General features: G+C 34.9%; 1 protein-coding gene across 3 annotated transcripts in view; it reads right to left on the reverse strand.

Moving 5' to 3' along the window:
* Window positions 1-26217, reverse strand: part of TTC27 (tetratricopeptide repeat domain 27) — a 113704-nt gene that overhangs the window by 74797 nt on the left and 12690 nt on the right. For 2 of the 3 annotated variants that reach the window (XR_015283517.1, XM_086878082.1), the window contains exons 4-9: window positions 22412-22552; window positions 19641-19743; window positions 17249-17413; window positions 13322-13458; window positions 8995-9107; window positions 4711-4777 (exon numbers count right to left, since the gene is read on the reverse strand). Coding sequence is in view for 2 of the 3 variants with exons in the window: in XM_086878082.1 (XP_086734208.1) it covers window positions 4711-4777; window positions 8995-9107; window positions 13322-13458; window positions 17249-17413; window positions 19641-19743; window positions 22412-22552 (726 nt within the window). In the remaining variant the exon portion in view is untranslated. The remainder of the gene's footprint in view (window positions 1-4710; window positions 4778-8994; window positions 9108-13321; window positions 13459-17248; window positions 17414-19640; window positions 19744-22411; window positions 22553-26217) is intronic. The other variant, XM_086878083.1, reaches the window with a different exon arrangement.

A 26217-nucleotide genomic window follows, 5' to 3' on the forward strand; every position in this document is an offset into this window, starting at 1 on the left:
AGCTTTAAGTGTAATTTTTAATTTTTTTTTTAAATATCATGTCCACTTACATAGCACTGTTGTTCATTTCATCTCCTCTTTGGTATACTGTCTGACCTGCATTACCTATTTGAAATAATGCAAACAACAAATATTTAATGGAAATTATTTTCATGCTTACTTTTGCTCATTTCCTAAAAGGATGTTTTTTCTAAAAAAAGTATATTGGCCACTGATTTATAGCTCCGTGATGTACTTGTGTAATTCTAGGGGAAAACTGCTGAACAATATAAAATGCATCAGAACTTCACAACTGTATTTTTACATCAAAAACAATCCACCAAAAGTAAAAAAGGTAAGGATTCACATTTAGGCATTGGAAAACTAATCTGGGGGGCTGGGAGTAAACTAAGCTAGAAAATCTCAATGTAAAAACAGCACTGATTTACTTCTTTGCTTTCTTGCATCTTCTACGTCCTACATAGAAAGCTCCAGCAAAAAATTTTATTAAAAGGGAGAAACCAGTAATTCTACCAGGGAAGCACTAAGTCTCACTATTGTTTTACTGTCCCACCATCCCTCTCTTAAAATGGCTTTTGAATGCAATATTCAGTTAGATAACCAGAAAATTCACCAAATACCAGCTGTGTAATGGTCTGTGTCTCTGAAGTGGTTTGTGTAATATTTGATTTCTGAAAAATATCCTAGCTTTCTTAGGAGACCAAGTGCTTACCATAATAGAATTAATGAAAAAAAAATCATAATTGTTTCCCTAAACTATTAAGTGTGGAAAAAAAAAACTCCCTCAAAAATATTTTTTTTATTTTGCGTTTAGTCTTATGCTAAAATATAGAATGCAATTTGCATTACTTCTTATGTAAAGATATTGTATCAACAATTGAACTGTAAAGAAAATAATCTAATGTATCTAACTTCACTTCTGGATTAACATTTTAGAACCTGAAATATACTGATGGGTTAAGAGATCTGACTAGAACAACTCAAAATTTAAGTCCAAATTCCTGTTACAAGAGCTGCTATCCCAATCAATAAGACTACATACACTCTCACAAGTTGCTTCAAGAATGAGCAACACTGAAAGCAATTCTTAGTTACAAAAGACAGTGCTTTTAGGACAATAACAGCTATTTCTAAGTGACTCCAGTAAAGGAAAAGCAGAAATCCTTTTGTAGGTTACTGCAGTTACCAAGCAGTGAATTAATAGTGTTATTTTTAGCATTTTAAGTTATGCTGTTTAATAGATATTGATCTATAGATATCTCTTACAGATCCAGTAATTTTCAACTTTTACAGATATAAAAGGGAGTTTAGAATCTCAGTTTTCCAAACTGCACCTAGTACAAGGCAGGATAACAGCATCTACTTGAGATCAATTTGATTATCCTTTCCCTCTCGTACTACCTAGATCTTAATTCTCTCGGCTTGAGAGAAATTGCATATCACAAACCAAAATACTTATTTTACATTGTCCAAAGCAATAGGATCTCTTGATGATACACTGATCAACTGAAAATGCCTTGTAATTTTTCAAGTTTCCTAAGATAACTTGAAATGCCTCACTTTTTTGAGGGAACACGAATTTCAGTAGATATCAGATGAATGCATGACAACCATCTAACCAGCCTGCAGATTTAGGAATCCACATGTAGGCTGAGAAGATGCCTGCTCACACACACACACAGAGCAGTTTGATGCTAAAGAAATTACTAGAGCAGCATTGATATAGTGCTCACTTTCCTGTTTTGGCAGTACCAAAGCTTGGTAAATACCTTAAATACAAGTGATAACAGCTATGGTGCCATTTAATTTACTCAGCTAGCAGACACTGTAGGTGCCAGGGCTGTGTTAACACTCACACCAAGGTCATATCAACATGGACATAGAACATCCCTACTGCCAGGGAACACAGTGATGGATTTATCTCAGTCTCATATCTGAGACACAAAAGAGCTCAGAGGAGGTTTCACCATGAAATTCTGCGGTGACTATTCACAATTTTAGGCTCAGATGCAAGTGCCACAGAAGGTACATTTACTGAAAAGAACTCATATAAGCTAATATCTGATTCCTGCTTTTGGCTTCTGGGAAATACCTGGGATGGTGTTACTACAATTGTTCTTGTTTGTGTCTTGGGATCATAGGTCAAGATGAAAAGCAAAAATAATTCTAAGACTCAACTGTGTCCCTACATCCAATCAATGGAAACACTGAACAAAAGTTTAAAAGGACACAATGCTGATACTGAAAATTATTACTCTTTGGTAAATTATTATTTACTCTAATATTTAGACTACTTTTTTATGTCACTCCTGTTCACTGAATTTTGAATTATCACTGAATTATTAGTGAGATGTACATTCCTATTCATCTACTGCCATAGATCCTTCTTTTTTTGCTAGTCTGAGAAAAAAGTGATAGGGAAGCCTACACAGATCTCTCAGCCTTTTTTCTGGACATCTAACCTGATAGTGGATGCTGATCTTACAAGTGTGAAGCAAGCCATAGCTGACTTAGCAGCCCTAGGAAAATGTAAGTAAGTAAATAAATGAAAACATAAGCTCCCCACAGTCATTGCAATAAAATAATTAAAGAGTAAGTTTATCAGGTGTCCTGTGATTTTTGAGGGATGAGCCACTAGGTGGCAGAAAAATGCAGTTTGATTTTCCCATCATGATGAAGAATTCACACAACAGATCTCTTACATCTATCTGTCAAGCAATATCAGATAAAGGACGACAGGAAGGCTCATTATCTTTCTTCCCTAGTGCACAACATACCTTGGCTTTTTCTACTCTTCAAGTGTTAAAACAGTTAACCTCCACACCTGCTTTCATTATTCTGAAAGCAGACCACTACAGTAGCAGGGTCAATTTTGTTAAAGATACTGTGTTATCACAATATCAGTTCATTTAATATAAAAATGATAGAATAAATTAAGAAGTTATCTCAAGATTCATGTAATATAATGACTGCGTTTCCACCCAATAATGATGTGAACAATAGTGGTAGTGAGGAGACTGAAGCAGGGGGTGTACAAAAATAGTCCATGAAGTTTGGAAATAAAATACAGAGTGCAAGATTGAGTTTTCACAGAAAACCCTATTTCTATAGTTTTATATACATTTAACATTATTTTAACAACAAAAATCGCAGGGTTTGTCTTAATGAAATTAGATGCATGTCTTGAAACTTCATATGTTTGTATTAACATTACCTTTGGGGGAAAAATTGTATTTTAATAGTTTCACCATTTTTGAAAAAAGCTTACAGTAAAAAAAAAAGCTCACCAATTTGGTGTCATTCCTACAGGCTTCTTTTATGTGTACATTTCCTTACTTTATTTGTCTTTATTATTTCTGTAATATTTTGTTCCCCTGCAATTGTTTGATATTCTTACTGGATACTTCAATTACTACAAAGGAAGAATGGGCAGTCTTATTTTTTCCTACATTTCAACTTTTTCCTGTTCTCTATTCCTACCTTTTGGAAAAAAACCCTGAAACACCAAACCCAGAATGAAACTGTAGTTCAAAACAAAATACTTCAGAAATTATATAGTGAGGAATGATATCACTACAATCATTACAGCAACAAAGAGAAAACCTAGAAACCCAGACAGTTTTACAGCAATTCACTCAGTTCCCTCATGCATCCCCTCTTAAATATACTGCAGAGGGACCTAAACAAACAGTATTTTTAAACCAACCTATTTTACATTTATCTAGTAAGATTAGGATTATCTTTTTTTACAGGTAGAACCTCCTTTTAGAAAAAACCCTCTATCAAACTTTACCATAGTTAACCTTAGATTACTGTCCTTGGTCCTTTCACACAACTACAGGTGTCAGTGGTGAGATTCTAGCTCAAGTGAAATTCAAGGGCTTTTTGCTGAGATCCAATAATTTTCTTTTTCAGATGACAATACCACAGCAATACAGTCTCTTACTAGAAGGCTTGGGTAGGACAGCAATTCTTTCCTGCACCCAAACTTAAGTCTAACACTGTGGAAAGTAAGCAAAAAAGGCAACAAAATGACAAGCCTTTTCTCCTACATCCTCCCATCTAAACTAATGTTGAAAACTCCACAAAAGCAGAAAAGATCAGGGAAAAAGCAAATTTTGTTTTGTCTTAAGTAAAAAAAACAAACAAAAAACAAAACCCCAACAACATAAAAATACTGAGAATTTTCAAAGCTTCATTGAAAGTTACAAATTTGTTCTGCAGCAAATCAGCCACTGAACTGGGAATAAACATGACAGAAATATGTCTAAGCAGAACATCTGATACAGACTGAATAAATCTGACAGAATAAAGTTGAAATTTGTAAAGAACTCTTCTTGAACACCATTTAAAGAAAACCACCTTCAACACTAGTGTCACAAGAGCTTGCTATAGAATTATTTCGTTGCATATTATGTTGTAATTCATACAGTGAATAAAACTTGAACACATGAAATTATTTCGTACGTGTTCTGAGGTGAAATTACATTTTTAGATGTCAAGTTTTTCCTGCACGATGATGGCTGAAAATTAGGTTAAACTTCAGCATACTTTAATTTCTTGAAATAAGAAAAAATTAATGAAACATCTAACTATTAACACAAATTTGGTTTACAAACAGTTTCCTGATTAGTGTGACTGACATATTATTGCTTGGTACTTAAATATTAAGTGAAAACGTATTTATTAAGTGCCAGGTAAGTTACTTACTGAAGTAAAAGCCAGAAGTTCCTCTTCAGTTAACTTGTGTATTGGATTGTTCTTTTGGAAGTCTATGCTGTAAAGAGAAAAAAAAAAGAAACAATTATGATTTCACCTTTAGAATAACATTATTCAGAACACATTCTTCAAACTTGCAGAAATCTAAGGACATTCTGGAAATGACAAATGGGAGTATGGTATATGCAGAAAATAACCTAGACCTAAAAACAGTCATAGAAATAAAGAACCATTTAGGGGACCAAGATATTTTATAAATGCCTTTCCAACACCACCCCCAAGTGTAATGTCCTACTCGCTTAAGGCTTACGGGAGTAACAATTTGACCAATCCTAAAAAAAGTTTAAAATCTATTGTTTGTTTTTATAGATATTTGTTTTAAAATCCTGTAACTAACTGAGTGCAGATTCTGCAAAGCAAAAAGCTACTAATGCTCAAGAAGTGCTGAAGGGTAATCTCAGACAAACACCCTCCTTATAGTCACTCAAAAAACATGACCATAGGAGTCCATCTCTCACTAACCAGTATTACCATTACCTTGAAGTATTCAAGGGGGAAAACCAGAGGAAAACACAGAGGTGAGAATTGAAATTATTTTATTCAGAGTTGGATATGCTTACAGAGATGATAAAGAAATTTGGCTTACAACTCTGTGTGGGTTGTAATATTTTCCTGAGTCAACAGCTCCCCAACACTTACAAACATACAAGAGATATCAAAAAATTGCACAAAAAACCAACGAAAGCTATAATTCACTCTCCCTGTTAACACTGAAGATACCAGCTGAAAATATATCCTAAACCATACCACAGATGATGCACCATCACCAAAGCAATACAGAAATGGCTATATAAATAAGCCCAAACTTACCACACTAAATTTGCAGCAGGCTTCATATTCTAAGCTAAAACTGCAAAGATACTTATTGTGGTAATAGGTTACAGACTGAAATTATGCCCTCTACATTATGTAACTTTCTTTGGAGATTACTTTGCCTGGCTATTCTGGCATGATTTATTCTACTTAAATGTACATAGACTACTCACAACAATTTCTAGAAGAAGGCTTGAGAGCTCTTCCAGCTTTTCTCCCTGCACTACAAACCTCTGACTTCAGACTAATTGTTATTTAGTCTGTTCCCACTGACCTCCCTTGATGGAGGTTCCACACACACGACATACCATTTATGCTAATGTTTCATAATACCATCAGCTTCAGCAAGCCATTTGAGTGTGGCCACAAGGACATAAAGGAAAGTTCATTAACTATTGTTTCAATATATTTTCCCTGATCTCCCCACATGAAAAAAATAAAAACCAAACCCTATGCTGTTGGTGCATTGTTTGAAAGTTTTAGATAACACTGCTAGGAAAGAAATTCTGATAGATACCTATATATAGGTACCTATCTCACTGTTTTTTCCCTTGTGAAAATTTTCATGCAAATAGGAAAGTTATAGAGAATTTCACAGCTTCTGTTAAGCATTTTTTCCATATCTAATGTCAGCTGCTAGCAGGCAGACTTCTAAGTCAGCTGGATGTAGTCAACACAAGTTAACTGACTTCAGGTGAACAACAGCAAGTTTGTCGTTGCATGAGAAGAGGGAGACAACCAAAAGAAAAAAAAAAGAGTAAAAAAAGGCATCAAGAAAAGTTCTAGTGTTATACCAACTCAACAGCAGTTAGGCAACCAGAATGTTAAATGACATGACCAGAGCTTTTGAAAAGCACAGGTAAACCAAGGGACAGTTAAATTTTGACAAAAATGGAACTTATTTTTGAACATCCTAAAAATACATTGATTCAAGCAGAAGGGTTTAAGCCTCTTCTTACTCTAGCTCAATTTTTGTGACAGCTTTTTGGAGCTCATAGGTGCTGCTTTTCCAGATCAAAGCTGTGCTAAAATAGATCTCTGATTTCCATTTCTGCTACATCCATTTACAAAGCTTGAAGACAAATAAATACAGAAATGTAAGTCCTGAAAGATAGGGGAAGAACTAAATTGTTTTAATTATATTCCATACTGAATCAAATCAAATTTAAAGCTATAATTTGAATCTGAAACTAGAGTAGAATTGTACCTTAGTTTTAAGCATTTTTAATGACTGTGCTAGTTCTTGTCAGACTACTCATAAAAATTTAATTTCTATGACCGGTATTTGTTCTGTTTTCAAGGATAGATAAACCAGTTCATCCCAGAGAATTTCAGGAGTTGAAATCTGAGTGGAATTTAGGATCTACTGTGTAAGATCTATGACGAGGGATCTTTTCATAACAATATGAAGAGAAGTCACTAATCATCACATCATTCAGTTTTGTATGGTATTTTCTCTCCACTCTTGAATCCTGTCTTCAGGAGTTTATTGGAAAAAAAGAGTGGAAAAAACCAATGAGAAACAGACATTCTTTAGACAGATAAAACAGAACCTCAGAGTAACATGTACTGTACAGCAGAATAAAGTATTTTCTAGTAAAGCAGCAAAAGCTAATTGTCAATAGCTTTAACCAATTCTTAAATCTGACTAACCAGGTTTACCTTGACAGCCTAATGGATAAAGTATCCAGCTTAATTAATGAGTTATAAACTTTGGGACTTAATGAGCCATATTTGAAACAGTGGAATTAACAGCAATCAGAGTATCGCATTTTGGATTACAACTACATACTTGTTTCAAAAACTGATTTTGAAAGATTAAAAATGTTAAAGAACATTGCTAAAATGTTCTTTATTTATTTATTAAAAATAAAACAGTTTACAGAAATTCTAAAGCTAATTTATTCATTATGAAATTAACCATTTACCCTCCGGAACTGCTGTCATGCATTAAAGAAAAGCACAGAACCTACTACAGAAGAAGGCTTGAGATGAACGTTTTGCTTAAAAGCCAATGCTAAATGCTTTAACACGTCTATGCTTCCTCACAAACTGACATACCAATAGCTGGGATGGACACCAAGGGTGCAGCCAGCAATCCAAGCCTAAACTCTACTCTGTTACAAGAAGAATTCTCAAAGCTGGCATCCCACTACTACACCCTTTCTGCAACACGGCTGGTTCTCAAATCTTGTCTCTATCTCTGACTGAGACAGCTTCAATCGCTTAACGTTATCCCACCCAATGAATGGCATTTATCATTCCCATAGGGAAGTAACACTAAATTTGGTTTGGTTGGTTGTCTTTAGTTTCGTCTTGCCAAACTCATATATACACACAGCTGGCAGTCAATATGGCTCCTAGCCACTCTTCAGAACATGACAGTGGTGGTTTTGAAGTCAACACTGTGATCAAAAAAACTCCTGTGTAGCCAGCCAATATAAAACTCAAACTGCACTTAAAAAACAAAAAAAGAGAAAGAGCAGTAGGTAAATTAAAACTTCCTTCAGAAGGGAGGGAACAGGAAGGATTACATAATCTGAGCATAACACAACACTGTGTTAAAAAATGAAGTCCTCATGAAAATGGTCCTCAGGAAGAGAAAAGCTTTGCCTTGACTTGAGTCAGAGTGTGGAAGACTAAAAGTGACTGGGCTAAGAATTTATGTCAACCCACTGTTCACTACATGGTCCTTACACTGGATCAGATAGATTCCATCATTTTGCAAGTGACAGATCAGAAAAGCACTTTGAGAGTCAGTGATGGTGAACACTGCACGACCTGTGCACCACTGACCGACTATATTATATTTCTACATGCCATAACTTCAGATCTCAAGCCTGCCTTTTGTTCTCCTATGTTATTTACAAAACCTATGTAGCATATAATTTCTTAAAGTTATGGGAAACAAAACAAGGTGCAAAATCACAAGGATTTTGTACTATAGCTTTTAACTAGCAATGGACAGTGAATTTATGTATTTCCATTTCAGTGAATAGCAGGGCAGTATTTTGCTTCATGGCTGATCCTCGCAGGAAGCTGGCAATTGCAGAATCTGAAATATGTTTTCAAAATTTACGAAAGTGCTATCACTGTGTGGTAGCTAATGCCAGCTGATATTTGAAATGTAATTAACCTGAAGCACAATGAATATAAAGCTTTCTAAAGGTATAACAACAACATAGCTATTAATGAAATATTGCAGAAATTCTGAACTGGACACTAATGGTAACTCTGAGATAACTGAAAATGCTATCCATCTATTATGTAAATCTTTTAGCCTTTTTGCCAGACTATATAATGAGGAAGGAAAAATGTCCCATCAACTCACCATTTCATTATTTCATTGTCACAATGATTCATGCAGTTATTTGGGTGTTTTTTAACCACAAACTAACTTACCATATTCCAAGGATTACAGCAAGCTCTTCTGCACACAAATCAGGTACCTGGTACTGATCAGCATCAGCTAATTTTATCTCATCAAGCACTGTGTCATCATTTAAATCATAATTCTGTTAGAAGAGAAAAAGGATATTTTAAAATAGATAGAATAGTGCCTTGAAAATATGAAAAAATAAAGACTAGTTTGAAAAAGGTTAATACTAACATTAAAGAACAACACAATGGAAAGCAATTTACCACTATGACAGAATAACTAACTGATGAAGCCAGTACAAGCAATTATCATCCACAATAATTTTTGCTACAAATATACTGTTTCTTTTGTATGAGGAACAGCATTCAAAGCAACTCTAAGGTTAGCTAATATCAATTCTCTATTTAAGTAAGCCTGAAGGCAGCTTCCCTTTTCAAACTGTTGCTCATAGAATTATCAACACTTTCATCCTCTATTATATACATACAGACAACTGAAACAGATTGATGTTATGGTCACGCAGGTTTTCAGGTTAGCCACCTTGGACCTCTGGGAATTTAAATATTTCTGTTTAAGTATCAGCAAAACCCAACTACAAAAACCATGAATTCTGGCAGTAAAGGTAAATTTTAAAAAATCACAGATTAGAAAGGTTTCACTGAGCCAGCACGTTCTGAAAATGTTTCCTCCTGGACAACTACTTGTGATTTTCCATAAAATTTCCTCTGGAACACACTTCTTATTTAAAGAGTTTTAGTTTTATGCAAAAGCATGATACCTGTAGTTCACTGTCTATCATTTAACTTGAAGAAGAAAATAATCTATATAAGTAATCTCTGTCTGAAAGGTGTAAATTACCATGTTCAAAGAATTCATGTTTGTTTGAACACAACAGCAGATTTCCTCGTCTGCAAGCAAGGAGGAAGTAGCTGTAATACTACTTCTTCCTTCTTCCCTTGAAAAACAAACCCAAACCAAAACCATTGGTCCTGAAACCAATTACCATACTACTGGTTTTTAGTTAATACTAGTAGTTTTTACAAACTACTAAAAACAGATAATGGATTTATATTAACAGTTTTTCAAATTTCCTATTAATTTCCCTTCAGTGTCGCAGTAGTAGCTGTTTCTCATTCATATCTTCCGTTGGCAAGGTCAAAATGAAGGTCCACAGAAGAACAAAGAGCAAACAGGAATGCTTTGAAGTGGGTTATCTGCATTCATCACCAGTATTTTATCACTATATAAATGGAAGGAAACTATGATTTGACTGACAATGTAAGAAAATAAGATCTTTTTTTTTAAGTGGATAAGGAAAATAATCAGTTTTAAAGTCAAAGTTATTGCCATCATTTTCTTCGCTCACTAATGAGACTATGTAAGGATTATCTACCACTTCCAGTGGAAAATTATTTTAGAACTAGTATAATGATATTTCATCACGTGTAGCATAAATGACAATTTAATTTATATGGCTTCAAGTCTGCATCATTTTTTAAAAACCTAACTTGTATAAATAGTAGTCATTAGTTTAGCTTCACTATGAATATTGATCAACTCAACTGAATTGCAATGGTATGCCAGAGCTTTAAAGTCTGACTTTCATTCCTAGATATAAAAAGAACTTCCTAATTCCCCCAAAACATAAAAACAGCTCTGAACTGTTTAAAACTGACCTATTTTAACATACCACTTCATACTCAGAGTCCTTATGCAACACCTCAAGCCTGGGGCTTTCCTTTCTCAGAAACTGACCCAGGAGCAAAGAATTGAATTTACCATCTTAAATATTTATTTTGAAATACAAGTAGTTTTGCTTCTAGTGACACCTGAGATAACATAATTGCTCAGCACCAGAGGGAGGAGGAAGCCCTTGACCAGAAATCAGCACAGGTACCAATCCAACCATTGACACATCATTATTTTGATTGTATTTTAGTGGCATTAAATTACTCACCACTTAACTGTAAAATAACTTGTTCAGTCTTCCTACTGAACAATACTAAGGGGACAACTTTAAGACCATGGAGGTCCAAAGCACTCCAAAACAGGATATGAAAATTAGGTGGGACCAGCCTCAACTCATCCAAACTGTCAGAATATATAATGTTCTTAGGAAATTGTTCACTTATCCAGGATGAGTCCTATCTTGAGACAAACAGACCATTTTCATTTATCTGCAAATGTCAGATATAAAATAAGAACTCTGGAGAGAATTGGAAGAAAATTTGCCTATTAGAATTTTGCTTTTCATATGCATATGTTAATGCTGTGGATATTGTCAGCACCTCTCAACACTTACTTGCCACGAATAGTCTTTTAGAAATACACAAATATCCTCCCTAAACTTAAAACAGGGATGCAATGATGTTGTTGGTAGTTTCTGGCAGAAGGAAAATAGCATTAAGTCCAACTTCAGCTAAAATAACTTCAAGAAACACTCAAGTCCAACAAATTTGAAATCAGATCTGGCAAAAAAATCACTAGGATTTACTGCTAAAGTTAATTACACTGTACTGACAAACTACATTAATAAGCTGCATTTTGATACTATATTATCAATAAAAACGTTTTCGGAAAAGGGGAACAAAGTGAAACCTGCAGTTGGTAATTCAATACACACATGAATTGAAGAATCTGCTTAGTCAAACCTGCTGTAATACCTGTGACTGAACACTCACACAAGTTAATAAAATGTCTGAAATAGGAATACCTCAGGTTTTCCTCAAAGCAGCACATGGTTCTACTACAAGATTTTCCAGAATTTGACACACACAAGATGCAGAAATAAAAAGTTCTGAGTTTTGAATTTTTAAGTTTTTTTTGAGAAGTAGACTGTGGGAACAGAAAGCCTCACTTTCTTTAACAAGGAGTCTGAATAACTTATGACAATTATATGACACAGTCACTCAGATTTGCACAAAACTCAACTCCTTCCCTGCAGCCACAACTTCTTCTTTTCCAAAAGCATAGTAGCATTATTTTCAAGCTACATTTTAATTTAAAATTTTATGTAGAATGTAAATTAAAATACATTTTAATGTGAAATTTTAGTAGGAAAGTATGGATCACATCAGCATGACTGTCTGATTTTTAGTGGTTTCCCTTCTCAAATTCTCTGCTACACTTGAGAAGCTCTGTGCCTGTTCATTGAAAGGACACAGGAGTACAATGCTTGATTAGCAAGGACAAAATATTTCATTCTGAGTTATACCTACAGCCTAAGCCAGTGTAACCATTTTTATTGAAATGATGAAATTATTTTTTCCAAAGTACAATCTTTATCAGAAAAAGACTACAAAGGCAAATGCTTCAGAAAGTTGCGAGTAACTGGAAAAAAACACTCGTACAATATCCCAGTTAGGAACTCTGAGAAAAAATCATCCTGTAATTTAGTTCTAGCTAAGTTGTAACTGAAGTCTGTACCTAAGTGTGACATTCACCAGGCAGCCTCCCCTGAGCTCTCACTATCCTGTAAGGGGTTGCCATATGTAGTTCTACCATAAGCCTAAACTGTGACACATGTAGTCAACCTTGTTTCATCAAATCAAATGCAACACCAAGAATATGCCATTGGCAAAATTGCCAATGGGCAAACAAGAAAAATCTAGATTAGTCTCCTAAGATATTTATGCATTCAATTTAGAAATGGAGAAGTATTGACAATTTTTTTGCGTAAGATCCCTGCTTGACCTGGAAGTCTATCAAAGCACAACATTTTATAATAAAGGCTTTCTTACTTGAAGTATAAACTTGGGACCATAAGGGCTCAATTCATCTCTGGCTTCTTTAGCAAGTTCAAATAACTTTAAATCTCCTTATGAGGAAAAAATGCCATCCTAAATCAATACAGTGGTTCTCAAGCAATTTATAATTGAAGTCATCATGCACACCCTTAAGATCAGTAGGATCAACTCACATAATTCATGCCATAGGAATAAGTAGAGCAATTTCCTATCTTTGCACTGTAACTGAATACGTCTGTCAGTCCATAGGAATCTGTGAAATCCTGTGATGCCTTGCAGGCTATTTTGAAAATCTGTTTCTCACCTGTTTTCCTAGCTCCATCATTCTTAGTCACTAAAAATTAATGCACGAACTGTAGAAGATCGCATTTGCAAAAATGCTCTTAGTTGAGTTGCCACATCTGTCTTGCAGACATTCATATGTTGTTTTACCTCATGTCCTTTAATATTAGGCAAATTACTGCCCCACAGCTCTTCCAAAAACTTTCAAAAGCCCCAGCTAGGTTTCTCTAGGCACAACACACTTTTCCCTAGCAAACACCCAACAAAAGCCTCAAAACATTTTCATTCTAAGAAATTGAAACAATTCTTCTCAGATACATACTATTGTTAAGCTTTCCAGAGGTGTTGGAGCTGGACTTAGTTCACTGTGAGGAAGGAGGAATCCATCTGTTCTTTGGACATCCAAAATAAGCTGTGCAACGTATTTTTCCTGAAACCTTGTTCTCTTCCCCAAAGCACCTACAGAAAACATGTTTATATTAATGAACACTAAAAATAAGTTATCTAATCATATACTAGAGTTGCTACCAAAAAAACCCCAGACAAAACAAAGAAATACATTGAGAATTAACCTATGAAATTTACTGGTTTAACTCTGCTTGATCTCTTTGCAGTGTTCTCACTGCCAGCAAACATACAAAGTAATACACATTGCAAACACACACACACACAGCCATATAGGTATTCCAAAGCTGCTTTTAATTAAATTCCCCATAACCCAGCATTTTGAAAACTCACAGTCATCAAGTTTCATCACTTCCCTGCTTATTTCCAAGCAATAAACCAGAAACAATTGTTCAATTTGCCTGCTAGAAGTTAGTGACTACTTGGGGACATTTATGCAAATGAAAATCCCGTAATATCTTGCAGGCCATCATATTAAATAGTTCAAATCTTCATTTGAAGAGTTAGGTCTTTGAAGAAGGATTGCAGACATGATGTTACCAGAATATGGCATGTAAGATACTGTAAAATATTGGGAGTGAGTGAAACAGCAAACCAATGAAGGCTGTAAAATGAATTAACCAATATTAAGATTGCACAACATGAAATTCCTCTCAGTGTTGTTTCTTCATGTTCCTTATTGTACCCACTGACAATTTTTAAAGGGGTAATTGACATTTATACCAAATTGTAAGGAAAAACATGACTGTTCTGCTTCTGTTAGCAACTTGCTTGCAAAATGCAGAGAAATAAAATAGTAATTTCAGGACAGTAACTTAAAATAACAGAATTTTAGCTCCTAACCAAAATGGAGCAAAATATTATTCTATAAAATTTGGAGGTTTGCTTGTTCATTATTACTGTGACACAATGTTCAGACAATGTGAAATGGAGGAATGAGAGCTAATCCACTGCTGCTTTTGCAGAACCAATTAAGATCAAATAATGTTCTTATTTTTGTGACTATTTTGAAAAATTTTCAGTATATAAAACCTTAGAAGTAAAGATGATTGACTGCTTATGTGACAAAGGCCTGAAGATGACTTACTGTCCATAAGAATCATCCAGCAGAGGCACTGAAATAGCAGTCACACACTTTTGCTCCTGAAACTGGAAAGAGATGAGTAGGGAAGCCAGATACTAAACTGATTTCTCCTTTTCTGCCAATTACCCCTTTCAGTGGAAAAGCCCTGTATTGAGAATTTATGAAGAAATTAAAAAGGTTCTAAAAATATCAGTTTGAAAATCACACAGCACACTGCATAGAAGAGACACACAGAGAGAAATACTGGCTAATTATTCATACTAATTTTACTTATTTTAATATTGCTCGAAAATCGCTATCACTATGCTTTAATTCACTTCCTGTTACATCTTACTGCCTAAACAGCTGAAGCAAACACTTGCAAACTTATTCTGGATACCAATAAAATTGCTTACTACCACTCAGAAATTGTGATTTGTTTATGCTCTCATATGCAAACACCCCACACCCCATTTTCTAAACCTAAGAATTCTTTTCTATTACAGGAACAAAACACTATTTTTTTTTTACTTGAAAAGTAAGTATCACATGTGTTAAAGCTGAGAAAAAATTGGGTTGGTTTATTACATCAGGTACAGCAGTGTTCAATATTAAAAGTTCCCAGAAATGTGTTACTGGGCATAGAAAAAATAAACAGATCTCAGAGTTCAGAATTATTAGTCCTCTAGATCTGATGATCTTAAATTTACTTTAGATTACTACCCTTCATTTCACTAAATTTATATGCAAGAAGATCATAGTGTTCTCTTATACTGGAAATTATTTTGAAGAATTATTGATGGTTATGACTCATTGTGAGGGGCATAATGATGCCTTTCAATAAAAGATGAACACAACACATATTTGGATTAATGGGACTTTAAAAATGTACCAAGTACACTTGTACCAAAGTACAAACCAATTATGATTTATTCACACAATACTGAAATAACTTTGGAAAATATTGGTCCTAAAATCTCTGGTTTAAGAACAATATATATTTCTATGTTGCAATACAATACTCAGCAAGTAAGGATTATAATCATTAATGCATATAAACTTCTCCAAATCCTTTCCTAAAAAGGAAATTCCTCCCAAAAGCCTTAAAAATGTCTTTGCTAGAGATTGGACTTTACATTAAACCAAAGTCTTTTTCGATGATGTAACGTTCCTCCCATTTAGCCCAAACATGCATGTCAAATGAATTTGTTTAGAATGCCAACAATTCCCACACGTTCAGTTCAGTTCATTTGCCTTCAGGTTAGACATAACTTTGTTAATAGATTTATGGAGATAAACCACAGAACATTAAGGAGTTTCACAACATTTTTCTAATATACTGTATCACCACAATCTTTCTCTGGGACTATCATAACCTCTTGGTAAAGTAATAAAAAATATAAATAATTCCACTGCATCCACTCTTTTCTCCAAACAAGGTTTTTTTCTAAGTTCGATTTAAGGAAATTATTCATCCAAATTCTGAAGATCTCCTTCAAAGGAGAAAAAAAAAGTAATTCCAACATGAAGACTATCAGTGATTAACCCCCTATCTCTTTGATTTTACTTGTTCTCTGTTAATATAGCTGGAGTATCATTATAGGTACTGATGTTTTTAAAGAAAAAAAAAACAAGAAAAATTTTGACTAATTTTAAAGAAAAGCACTTTATAATACCAAGTTGGCAATAAATGCCACATTTGGAACACACCACATGCACAGATTTTGTTGCTTACAGGGAAGAAAGGGTAGGATCAATTGAAACATATATTTTTCCTTCAGATATCAAGGATTATGTTTTATTTCCATTATAGATCTTTCAAAATAAGCTTTTAAAACATTTGAATAAATGAGCATGGAGTTTCTTTGTGTTTTTATTTGGGTTTTTGTGTGTTTTAGGGTTGTTTTTTTGCTGCTGATGGCTTGGGGTTTTTTAAATTAAATTATTAAACTGCTCCATGGTATAAACAGGATTAGCTGCAGCTCCAACCTAGATATGAAGGAACATGAGCCTTGTGAAATAGAGCGATATCATAAGCAAGGAAGCTGCAAGTTTCAATTCCTTAGCACTCTTCACTAGTAAGTCCACAGGAAATAACTACATAAAGATTTTTTTACATTTCTACTCAGGTACAGTCATAAGTTCTCACACAGAAAAGGTGTGATTTTTATGCCATTTTGATTGCCTAGCAGGACCAGCTAGACCACAGACCCATATCTATACATGTAAGTGCAGCAATCTGATCCTCTTGACGCCAAAGAATAGATTCTGAAAGGATAACTATAAAGTCTCCATAGTGATTGAATCCTTGTGACTTCTGTTCATCAGAAATTTGACTTCCCTACTTATTTCCTGTGATGATACCAGGCCTGGGAGTGACATCTAAAAGGTATTTACATGGAGTAGATCGAGACTACTAAAACAAAAGGTGAAAAGACTGCATCAAATCATCATGCAGATACCTTTATCAGTGTCTCCAAACAAATCAAAACAAAAAAATATTCATCATGAATGAGCAGCTGCAACTAGACCTAGAATTTGACATGAAACACTAAATACCCCAACTCTTCAAATACCCATTCAGGAATGATTTTTTAACTAGATGCCATATTTCTCTTCCAATACTAATTCTTGGAAGACAAGTAACACCTACCTGTTAAACATCAGACTTTTTTGAAGTACAGTTCTTTATTATTTGGATATGTCACAAAAAACCTCATCAAGACATAGGTTAGTCTGATCCAACCAATCATCCTCATAGACTTTACAAGCAAAACTTACCTGTAAGGTTAATCTGCAGTTTTGTTATGTCTTTAGCCGTACTGAAACAGTGTTTAGCTTTTTTATATTCATAGTAAAACAAATATGTATAGGCAGACTCAAGATGGAACTGAACTGCTAAGTGCCAGCTTTCACCACCATTAAACAAAGCTTCTGCTTCTGTCACTGCAAATTGAGAAAAAGAAAAGAGATGAGAATGCAGTTCAGAAGAATGGTATTTTAAAAATATATTTAATATACCATGAGAGAAAGTCTTCACACAATTAAAAATTCACTGACAGTGCATAAAAGATATGTGATTTAAAGCATTTTACAAGTTTTATATCTAAGGATTACTACCAGAAAAAAGAAAAGTTCAATCTTTGCTTACATTTAACAGCAAAGCTGAACTGGGAAATATCACTGCAAAAGATAAACAACTCTAATTGTATTGGACATTCTAAAAAACATAAGAACAAAATATTGAGCTAATACCCATCCCTTAAGTAGAAAGCCTCAAATTAAAGTTTCAACAGCTGACTGAGCATTGAATGGTGGCTTAGGATTTATAAGGCATTTTCTGTTTGGTTGTTTTTCGATTGTGCATTGAGTTTTTGTTTGTTGGTTTGTTTTTTAAATAATTATTGACTTGCTGGATGATAAAGATCATGTTCTTAAGTTGAACTGGAGAAAATAACTTTTGAACAGATCTGAAGTCTTTAGGAAAGAAGACTTGACATTTTTTCATCCAGCATAAAAGCATTTGCATTTCTTATATACTTAAGTTTTATCAAAGAAGTTACAAGAGAATATTCCTGCAAATACAGATCATTAAGTTGAAAATGATTCATGAAAATTAATCTTAAATGGAAGTGGGTTTTTTTGCTTCATGTTTTATTTCTGTATTTTGCAAAAATATTTAGATAATAAGCCTTTTTTTTTTCAAAAAAAGCTCACAGCATCACAGTACTTAAAAAGGACTGATTACCCAATTATATGACATAATGTGTCTATATTATAGACTCTGAAGCTGTGGTTCTTAATGGATGCTTAATTTTTCTAACAAGCTTTATTAATGGTGTTAAGCCTTACTGTGAAAAAATAGTTTCATCAAGGATTTTAACAATTATATTTTTTTTTTTTGGTTAATTTAGAGACTGGCAGCTAACTGTAGCACAAACAGATTTTACTGTTTAAACCTCCTAGGCTTTTTTTTTGTTAGTATCTGTTAATCCTCAAAACTTTTCACTTAATATAGAAAGCTGCTACATCCGGATATAGCTTTTTAAATTCACTTAAATGAAAATTTGCATAGATAAATCCTGCCTAGTAACAATTTTTTCAAAAATACTACTCCAAGCTTACAAAACACTGGACATGCAGGTACAAGTGGAAACCGCACAAAACCACAACTTTTGAACTGAGTGACACAATACAATTTCAAATGAAAAAAATCCGATTATAGTGCTTAATCGTGCACTACAACTAGATTTTCTGCAGCTAGCAAGTTTCAGTGAGCTGAATACAAGAGTACTTGTGCTGAAGCCATATGATGAACTCAAATGACACACTGAGAAGCAGTCTCACCACTACCTAAACACCTTTTCCTCACAGTGCTCCGTAAGTTTAGGCACTTTGAAACTTCAATGACCTTTGGGGAAAGCTTCACTTCATTACTAGTACTGATGTAGTGGCCCAGAAGCACTGATGTCCCAAACTTAAGACATCCTTCTGGCACCCCATATCATGTCTGGCACATGGCCAAAGGGATTGGAAACTGCACTGAGTCAAATCTGTTTTATATAATGGCTGCTTCAGAACAGCAGAGAATCCGTGCAGCTGTCTTCTATTCAGCTGATGATATTCACCTAACACTCAAGAAAAATATAATTTTTCCTAAATTTGAAGGTCTTTTTCTCTAGTAACTAACACAAAGTTTTCTTGAGAACTTGATACAGACAAGCAAGTGGGTTATTCAAGCCATATCAAAGACAATTTAAAAGGTTTAAAAGTATTTGTTTTATGGAATATGAAGGTACTTGTTTTAAATACAAGATGCAAAAATAAACAAACTGTTAAGAGGCACCAGCTTTTTTTTTTGCCAGAAAGAAATTCACTACAGATTCAGGTGTACTTTACATCCTTTATCTCTGAGAACCATATCCAAGATTCTCGAAACAAGTCACTGTCAAAAAAAACCTTTGTCTACAATCACATTTTCATCTTAGAGGCTGAAAAAGAGCATATGCCTTACAAGTCCATGCCAAATTCAGTGAAATTCTGTTCCCTCTACTGATTGATTGAAGTTATGTGTCTGATAAGCTTTGTAACAGTTATGACTACAAATTCTCCTCCCCTGTGCTATCTTAAAAGAGATGCTGCAAGCCAATAAAACAAGTAATTAGAAATACACCTTGTTTTATACAGGTCTGGGCAAGAGTAAATAGCTCAGGTGATCTCTCCTCCAACAACTGCTGGTGAATATTTACACATCTTAGAGTCCACCAAGGTAATGTCTGAAAGAAAATATGGATATTTCAAGTTCATAACAAGTATCAAGCATTAAGAAAAAAAAGGAAAAAAGTAAAGTGGTTTTAAAGTATTTTGTAGTCTATTCAATTTTAGTTTCTAAAAAATACAAACCTGTCCAAAATACCTGTTTTATTAAAAAAAGCACCCATAACCTAGTGTAAAGATGGGCAAATACAGGCAGTTCTACAGTATTCCAAGGATTTGATGGATTTTCACTCAATTAATTTTTCTAACTTCTCTTTGAACCCTGCAAATCTTTAGTACCACCATGTGGTAAGAAATGCTGTGAACAGCAGAAAAAAAGGAAAACTTGCATGCACTTATTCTGGAGCAGCCACTTACTACTTTGATTTCACAGCTCCTAACACTTGTAACAGAAAAGGACCAAAATAAAACCAAAATCCCGAATCCAGCTGTTTCCTACATATCTTCTTTTGTGTCACATGATCTTGTTCTTCAGCAATCTTCCAGCCTGAAGAGTACTAAACTATTTAGTTACTGTTTGTATGGAAGCCATTCAGTATTTCTGATAATCTACTGCTGACCTTCTATGCATTTTTTCCTGTTCTGTTTCTTTATTTCTTCAGGTGGCAGCATAAAGGAGCCTGAGAGAGGCAGAATAGGAGCAGAATTGCTTTTGAGAACACATTACAATCACAATCAAAAGTCCTAAGGTCTGTATGTTGAAGTTCAGAAGGGCAAAGATGTTACTGCAGTGAACAATCACCCTATAGCAGGCAGAGCTGAAACACAGCTCAGGAATATACCTAATTTTAGAAAGCTGTGTACACAAAGCATAAATTCCCCAGTCTCTTAACCTCTTCTCTAGTTGCAACCCGAGAAAATGTATGGAAAAGTTAATTTTAATACTCTAGTCCCAAAATTATACTTAAAATTATAATCTGTGGATGTAGAGCATACCTCTACAGAGGCTCTAATGATTGCTATTTATTCTGGTACTGCTAGCACACCAATCATTTTCTATGAAAGATGTCTGATTGCTTTAGAAGCACCCATCTTCTGAACTTTATATGCAGGTATGCTTAAAACTGACCTAAGGGCTTTGCAGTATTCAAGCACAAACATCTAAACTAATTACATGGAGCTGATTCTAATGTCCTTAGAAAGGAACCATCAAAAAGAATAATAGCATCCATTTCCAGGAGCAATGAAAGATGACTTTTGATATCAAGCTGGACAGAGTAAAGCATAAAAACAGTCTTCATGAAAGAGGTCAGATCCCAACATTTCATCATTTATTTAGAAACCTAAAGGCAATTTAAAGAACAAGTTTCAAATTACTTGAGTTTAGCTTTATACAATGAAGTATTATTTTTCCCACACAACTGGGTATCCACTTTAATGATTCAGTTTCCTGAGGCCTTATGCTTAACACTTAGAAGTGCTAGAATCAGTGAGAATATATTTTTCAAGTTTCAGATAAGCCAGCTGAGCTGTGTACAATATTCTATCCTCAATGTTTTTTGGGAGCCAAGTTGAAAACTTGCAGATGATTTTTAAGCATTTACTCTTACATGTAAAATAGCATACAAGGCTTTATTAATGCTTTAGAAAATACATCTTGAAGTATTGTACCTTGTTTTAAATTTGTGTGCACTACTATTAAAGCAGCAAAAGTACTAAGAGGCCACCTTTGAATCAAACTGCAAAGAAAAAGAATGGCAAGCTTTAATTGCTACACCAACCAGCTGATGAAAGTAGTTCCTATCAGCTGTTGCCTTTGAACTACTATTCAAACTTGATGTAGACACAAATAATTGAACCTCAACCCTGCAGAATAAAGCCCCCCATTATGTCATTCTTAGGGGCAGCAGCAGGGGAATTCTCAATACCAGGTACATTTTCTGTTTCCCTGACTGACCCAGTTGCTGAAATTCAACAGCACTCATCTGTGAATAAGAGGGAAAACGATGGAAGAACTTGGCTTCCAGAAATGCAGTACAGCCAACATCTCCCACACAGTTTAATTCATCACTCATACAAAGACCCAGCTGGGAATGGATGTTGTCAGCCAAGCATAAAGAGAGGCCATGTGGCATTTTGATCTCTAGCCAAATTCTATTCAACTGGAATTCAATAAAGAGAAGCTGCTGCTGTTAAAAGTCCCCCACTTCTAGAGAGCCCTATTACCAACCAGGCTGCTGCTGAACTACAACAGAGGTACAGACCCTCTAAGAGGTACTTCATCATGTCTGCTTGTTTTTAACACACATACACAACAGAGATTTAGACCCAGAATTCATACGGTAATGGTTAACAGTATCCAAAAGCTTGTTTAAAAGAGTATAAGCTATGTAAGCTGCATTATAGGACATTCCCAGACACCCCTGAAAATAATACCACAAAGTATGTGTCTTGATGAAGTTTGTTGTATTAAATTTTCTCATTTTCCCAGCTAACGAAGACACCTTCCTTTGGGGAAGACAGTGAGTAAACAGCTTATCTTTAAGAAGATGATACTTGTGATTAATTGCAATCACTTTGTCCCAAACTGTTTCTTAGAGGGAAGAACCTCAGAGCTATATGAAAAGAAATGGAGGTCAAAATCATTCAATGATGTATGAAGAAAAGAATGAGAGAACCAATTAAGGAGTAGCTGGTAGTCATACTCATTAGTCATATACTTCTTACCTGGAGAGATGTGAGTTTGTGTCGTGAATTCACAAGGATTACCCTGGCTATAAGCAGCAAAATAGGATGAGAAGTCAAGGTATAGACTGATTCACCATCTAGAACCAGCATCTTCAGAATGGTTGCATGCAGCATCTTTGGCTAAAGGAAGGGGGGAAAAAAAAGACATGTTTCAGGAAACAAGTTTATTTTAAAAAATGTAATTTGGAAGAGAAAAAATAGCTATTAATGTATTTAAGGAAAGAGTCTGCTCAAAACATAAAAAACCCCAAAAAGCAAAACCAAAACAAAACCAAAAACTCCATCTCTTGGGCGTTTCAACCTTTTACCAAATCATGGTAAATTCAGCAGTTTCTTGCTGTCCTGATACACCACATCAATATGATCTGCAGGACATTGATTCCCTCCCACTTGAAATGCACGCATCATCCAGTCAAGTAACCCCAAACACCTTCCAGTAATATAATCATTCCCAGAATCTAAGGAGAAAAGCTGCTGGTAAGTCCATTCCATTCAATTTGCAATCACAGAAACAAAACACTTCTGTAATTAAATTAATCCTACAGCACTGAAATACACTAGATATTCCTGCAGTGCTGTCAGTATGTGTTATCATTTTCTTTCCCCAGAGGGAGCTTCCTGCTGGAGTGGCATCAGAGCAGCAATATCAGAGCTATTATTCCCTTTGTCTGATAAATAAAAACCTCTCTTTGCTTCGGATGCGTTCCTGTATGATGTTCTCCACAGTAACTCTTTCACTTAATGGCCTTGAGGTAGCTCTCCAGGGACTCTCTCAGGGGTGATTGTCATCTGACAGTCACCTATTCTCCCCTCCCTTTTAATGAAATTAAAGCACTTTATCTTCAGGCTCAGGGAGATGTCCATTTATCAGTCTATTCCTGGTTCTCATATGACAGATATCCTTAATGAACAAAAAAATAGGGTTTTAGTTTTCAGCTGGTATAAAAAGGAATGGAAGGGAAAAAGCAGAACAGAAGGTTAAATGACAGCTGGCATTCAAGTCACTTGCCTGAGAAAGATTCTTAATCAGTCTATGTGACCAAGATATAAGTTACTTGAATCACATTTCAGCTTTTTCAGCTAAACAAATAACATAATTCCTGAGTTATTTGAAACTCTTTTCAATACCTGTATTAACAGGTTACATTGAAGACAAAAATTGTTAAGCTACATCAATCTCCAACATCACTTTTTAATAACAAAGTAATCTTTAAGTTTATTCTAATTTACTATGGGTTTTTTTCGTTTGCATTAGCATTGAAAATACTTCTACTTTGTAGACCGTGATTTGGGACAAAGGGGAATTCCTGGATGACATCAGCACAGTCATTTCAATCCCACTGTGGAAAATTATGATCTCAACAGTCAGACAAACCACTTGAGAATAAAGGAAAGAAACTGCCAGCTGGAAATATACCAGATCTGTTCCACCTCTGGCTATTCAGAAAGGAAGAACCTTATCAACATCAGTAATTTTCAGAGGGGAAAGTCATCAATCAGTACTTCTGAAGATAAATTTTTCAAATACACACACACACACACACACACAATGGGACACTCAATACAATTTTCAGTTTAATGTAAACTTTTTTCCTATCTGTATGTTGTTGATTCTTTCTATAATCAAAGTAGACCACACACAAAATTTTCAACAGGAAAGCAAAGGAGATTTGTTATAAAGCTTTTTTCAAAAACAGCCTTGCAATGCTAGAGTTACTATATTTGTTTAAGCACTGTAGTAACAATTTCATCTCAAATTCACATTTCAGGTCCTTTCACTTCAAAACCCAGTCCTGCTAATGTAACATTAACAAAGAATGAGGGGGGAAGAAGGGAAAACTGATTACATATTACAGCCTTGAAAATAAGACAAGAAGTCCCAGAGCCAAAGAACTGCTATCTTCTATTTTAACAAACATGTCCTTTTTCATGAAACAAAATCCCATCCAGAAAAGCAGACATCTTTTACCTTTAGCTGAGAAAGTCTAAACCAACATTCTTTTTTCCAGCCTATGCTCTAAGACTGCATTATCCATGCAGAATTTACTGCCCTGAGGTAGCCTTTAAGGTGAAAGAACAGCTAAAAATAAGAGGTAGACATTTAAGGTGTTACAGCTTCAAAGACTGCAAAGTCAAGAATTAAAGTCTACCAAAATCTCTAGAACATTGGCTAAGAGCAAAAATAAATTTTGAGCTTGTGTTCTTGCGTTTAAACACCTAAACACATAATGTGTTGAGCCCATCTTGTAGCTCAAAAACTTCATGTATTTCAGAACAGCCCCAACCCAAGACTTGCTAATATAACACTCCAGACCTAACACTGGATTAGATTTTTTGAGTCTTTCTATTCTTCATCAAACTTGACATCACAAAGTGTAATTATTTTACTCAGGAGTAATGTTCTTAAAGCACAGAAACATATACTAGATAATTCCTTCATGAACATAGGCAGAGGAATCACTGGAGTAGTCATCCAGCTTCTGCTGGACCTGCAAGTGGTTCTGTTTGACCATCACAAATTAACACACAAAACACACAAATTTAGCTCAATTCCCTCTAGATCCATATGTTTTAATCTCTGAAGCACAGCTGTTTCTATATTCAACTTCCAAACAGTAACTTAATGGCTACTTTTAAGTTACTACTACTAAAGCCCTAAATCAACTGCAAGCTGGACACTACTCCTGGGTATTTAAATTTTCACAGTATTTCAAAAGTATTTCCCAGCATAACTGGTGCCACCTGAGTAATGATAAAAATCAGAAGAAAGCTCCTGCCATTCACATTCAATAGCCTTAAAAACAGAGCGTAAAAGATTTTTAGTTAAAGGAATTAGAGCTCTTATCTTGCTAATGATAGTGACTAGAAGCAAAGTGAGCATTCAGCATGCTTTTACTTTTATACTGAGAACCACTCCAGTCTTTGCAACATTTCATTGACTCTTTCTATCTTGGGGATCTTTCCCCTATATATAAAAAGCTAAGTGCAGACATAAAGAAGTAGATAAATCCAGGCTAAAAGTTCGGGAAGACTTGATTAAATGGAAGCAAAGGTGGAGTGTAGACAAACAAATTATCAGATCAGGAAGCTGCTGTGTGTGGCTACTAAGCCATATATACTGGGCGTCTCATACTGTTAAAAATTTAAAGACTACTGCACAACAATTCATCGTTTAGCAAAGATAAGGTGATCTACCTTCCAGATTAACAGAGGATGTACTGAGGTTACCTACCAAAGGTTTGGTCCTTGAAAACAGAATTCACTCTTCAGCCTTTAAGGCAATGGAAATACTGCTTTCATTTATAACTGCTTTTCTTTTCAACTTGCTGCAAAGATTACACAGGAGGCAGTCTCCAGTTTTACAAACCAAATCAGTAACAGGTAACCTATAAGAGCTGAGGTCCAGACTGAAGATAATTGTGGTGAGCTAGTACAAGCAAGTCTTGCCTGAGAGTGTTAACATGTGGAAGAAGTACTTTGGTTATTATAGCTCTTGTTCATAAACCCTGTGAGGGTGACTTTGTTCTGCTGTTAGGGGGGTGTTTTTCAAGTGACTGCATTAAGATCCCCCCTTCTGTTCCAAATTCATAGCAAGGAAATGCAGGGCAAGACTGTGGGCTACTTTAGCAGGTTATCTTTGCTTATGAGACTCTGCCTTTGAATTTAGCCTTTATCATCCATCCTTACATTCCCCACAAGAGGGAGAAATCTGCATAATTTTCAAAGCCTATATCTTCTCGCTGGTCAAGCACAGACTTTTTTCTTCCTAGCTAGTTCATGCTAAT

This window comes from Cyanistes caeruleus, chromosome 2 (assembly GCF_971803275.1).
Source record: "Cyanistes caeruleus chromosome 2, bCyaCae1.hap1.1, whole genome shotgun sequence".
NCBI lineage: Eukaryota > Metazoa > Chordata > Aves > Passeriformes > Paridae > Cyanistes > Cyanistes caeruleus.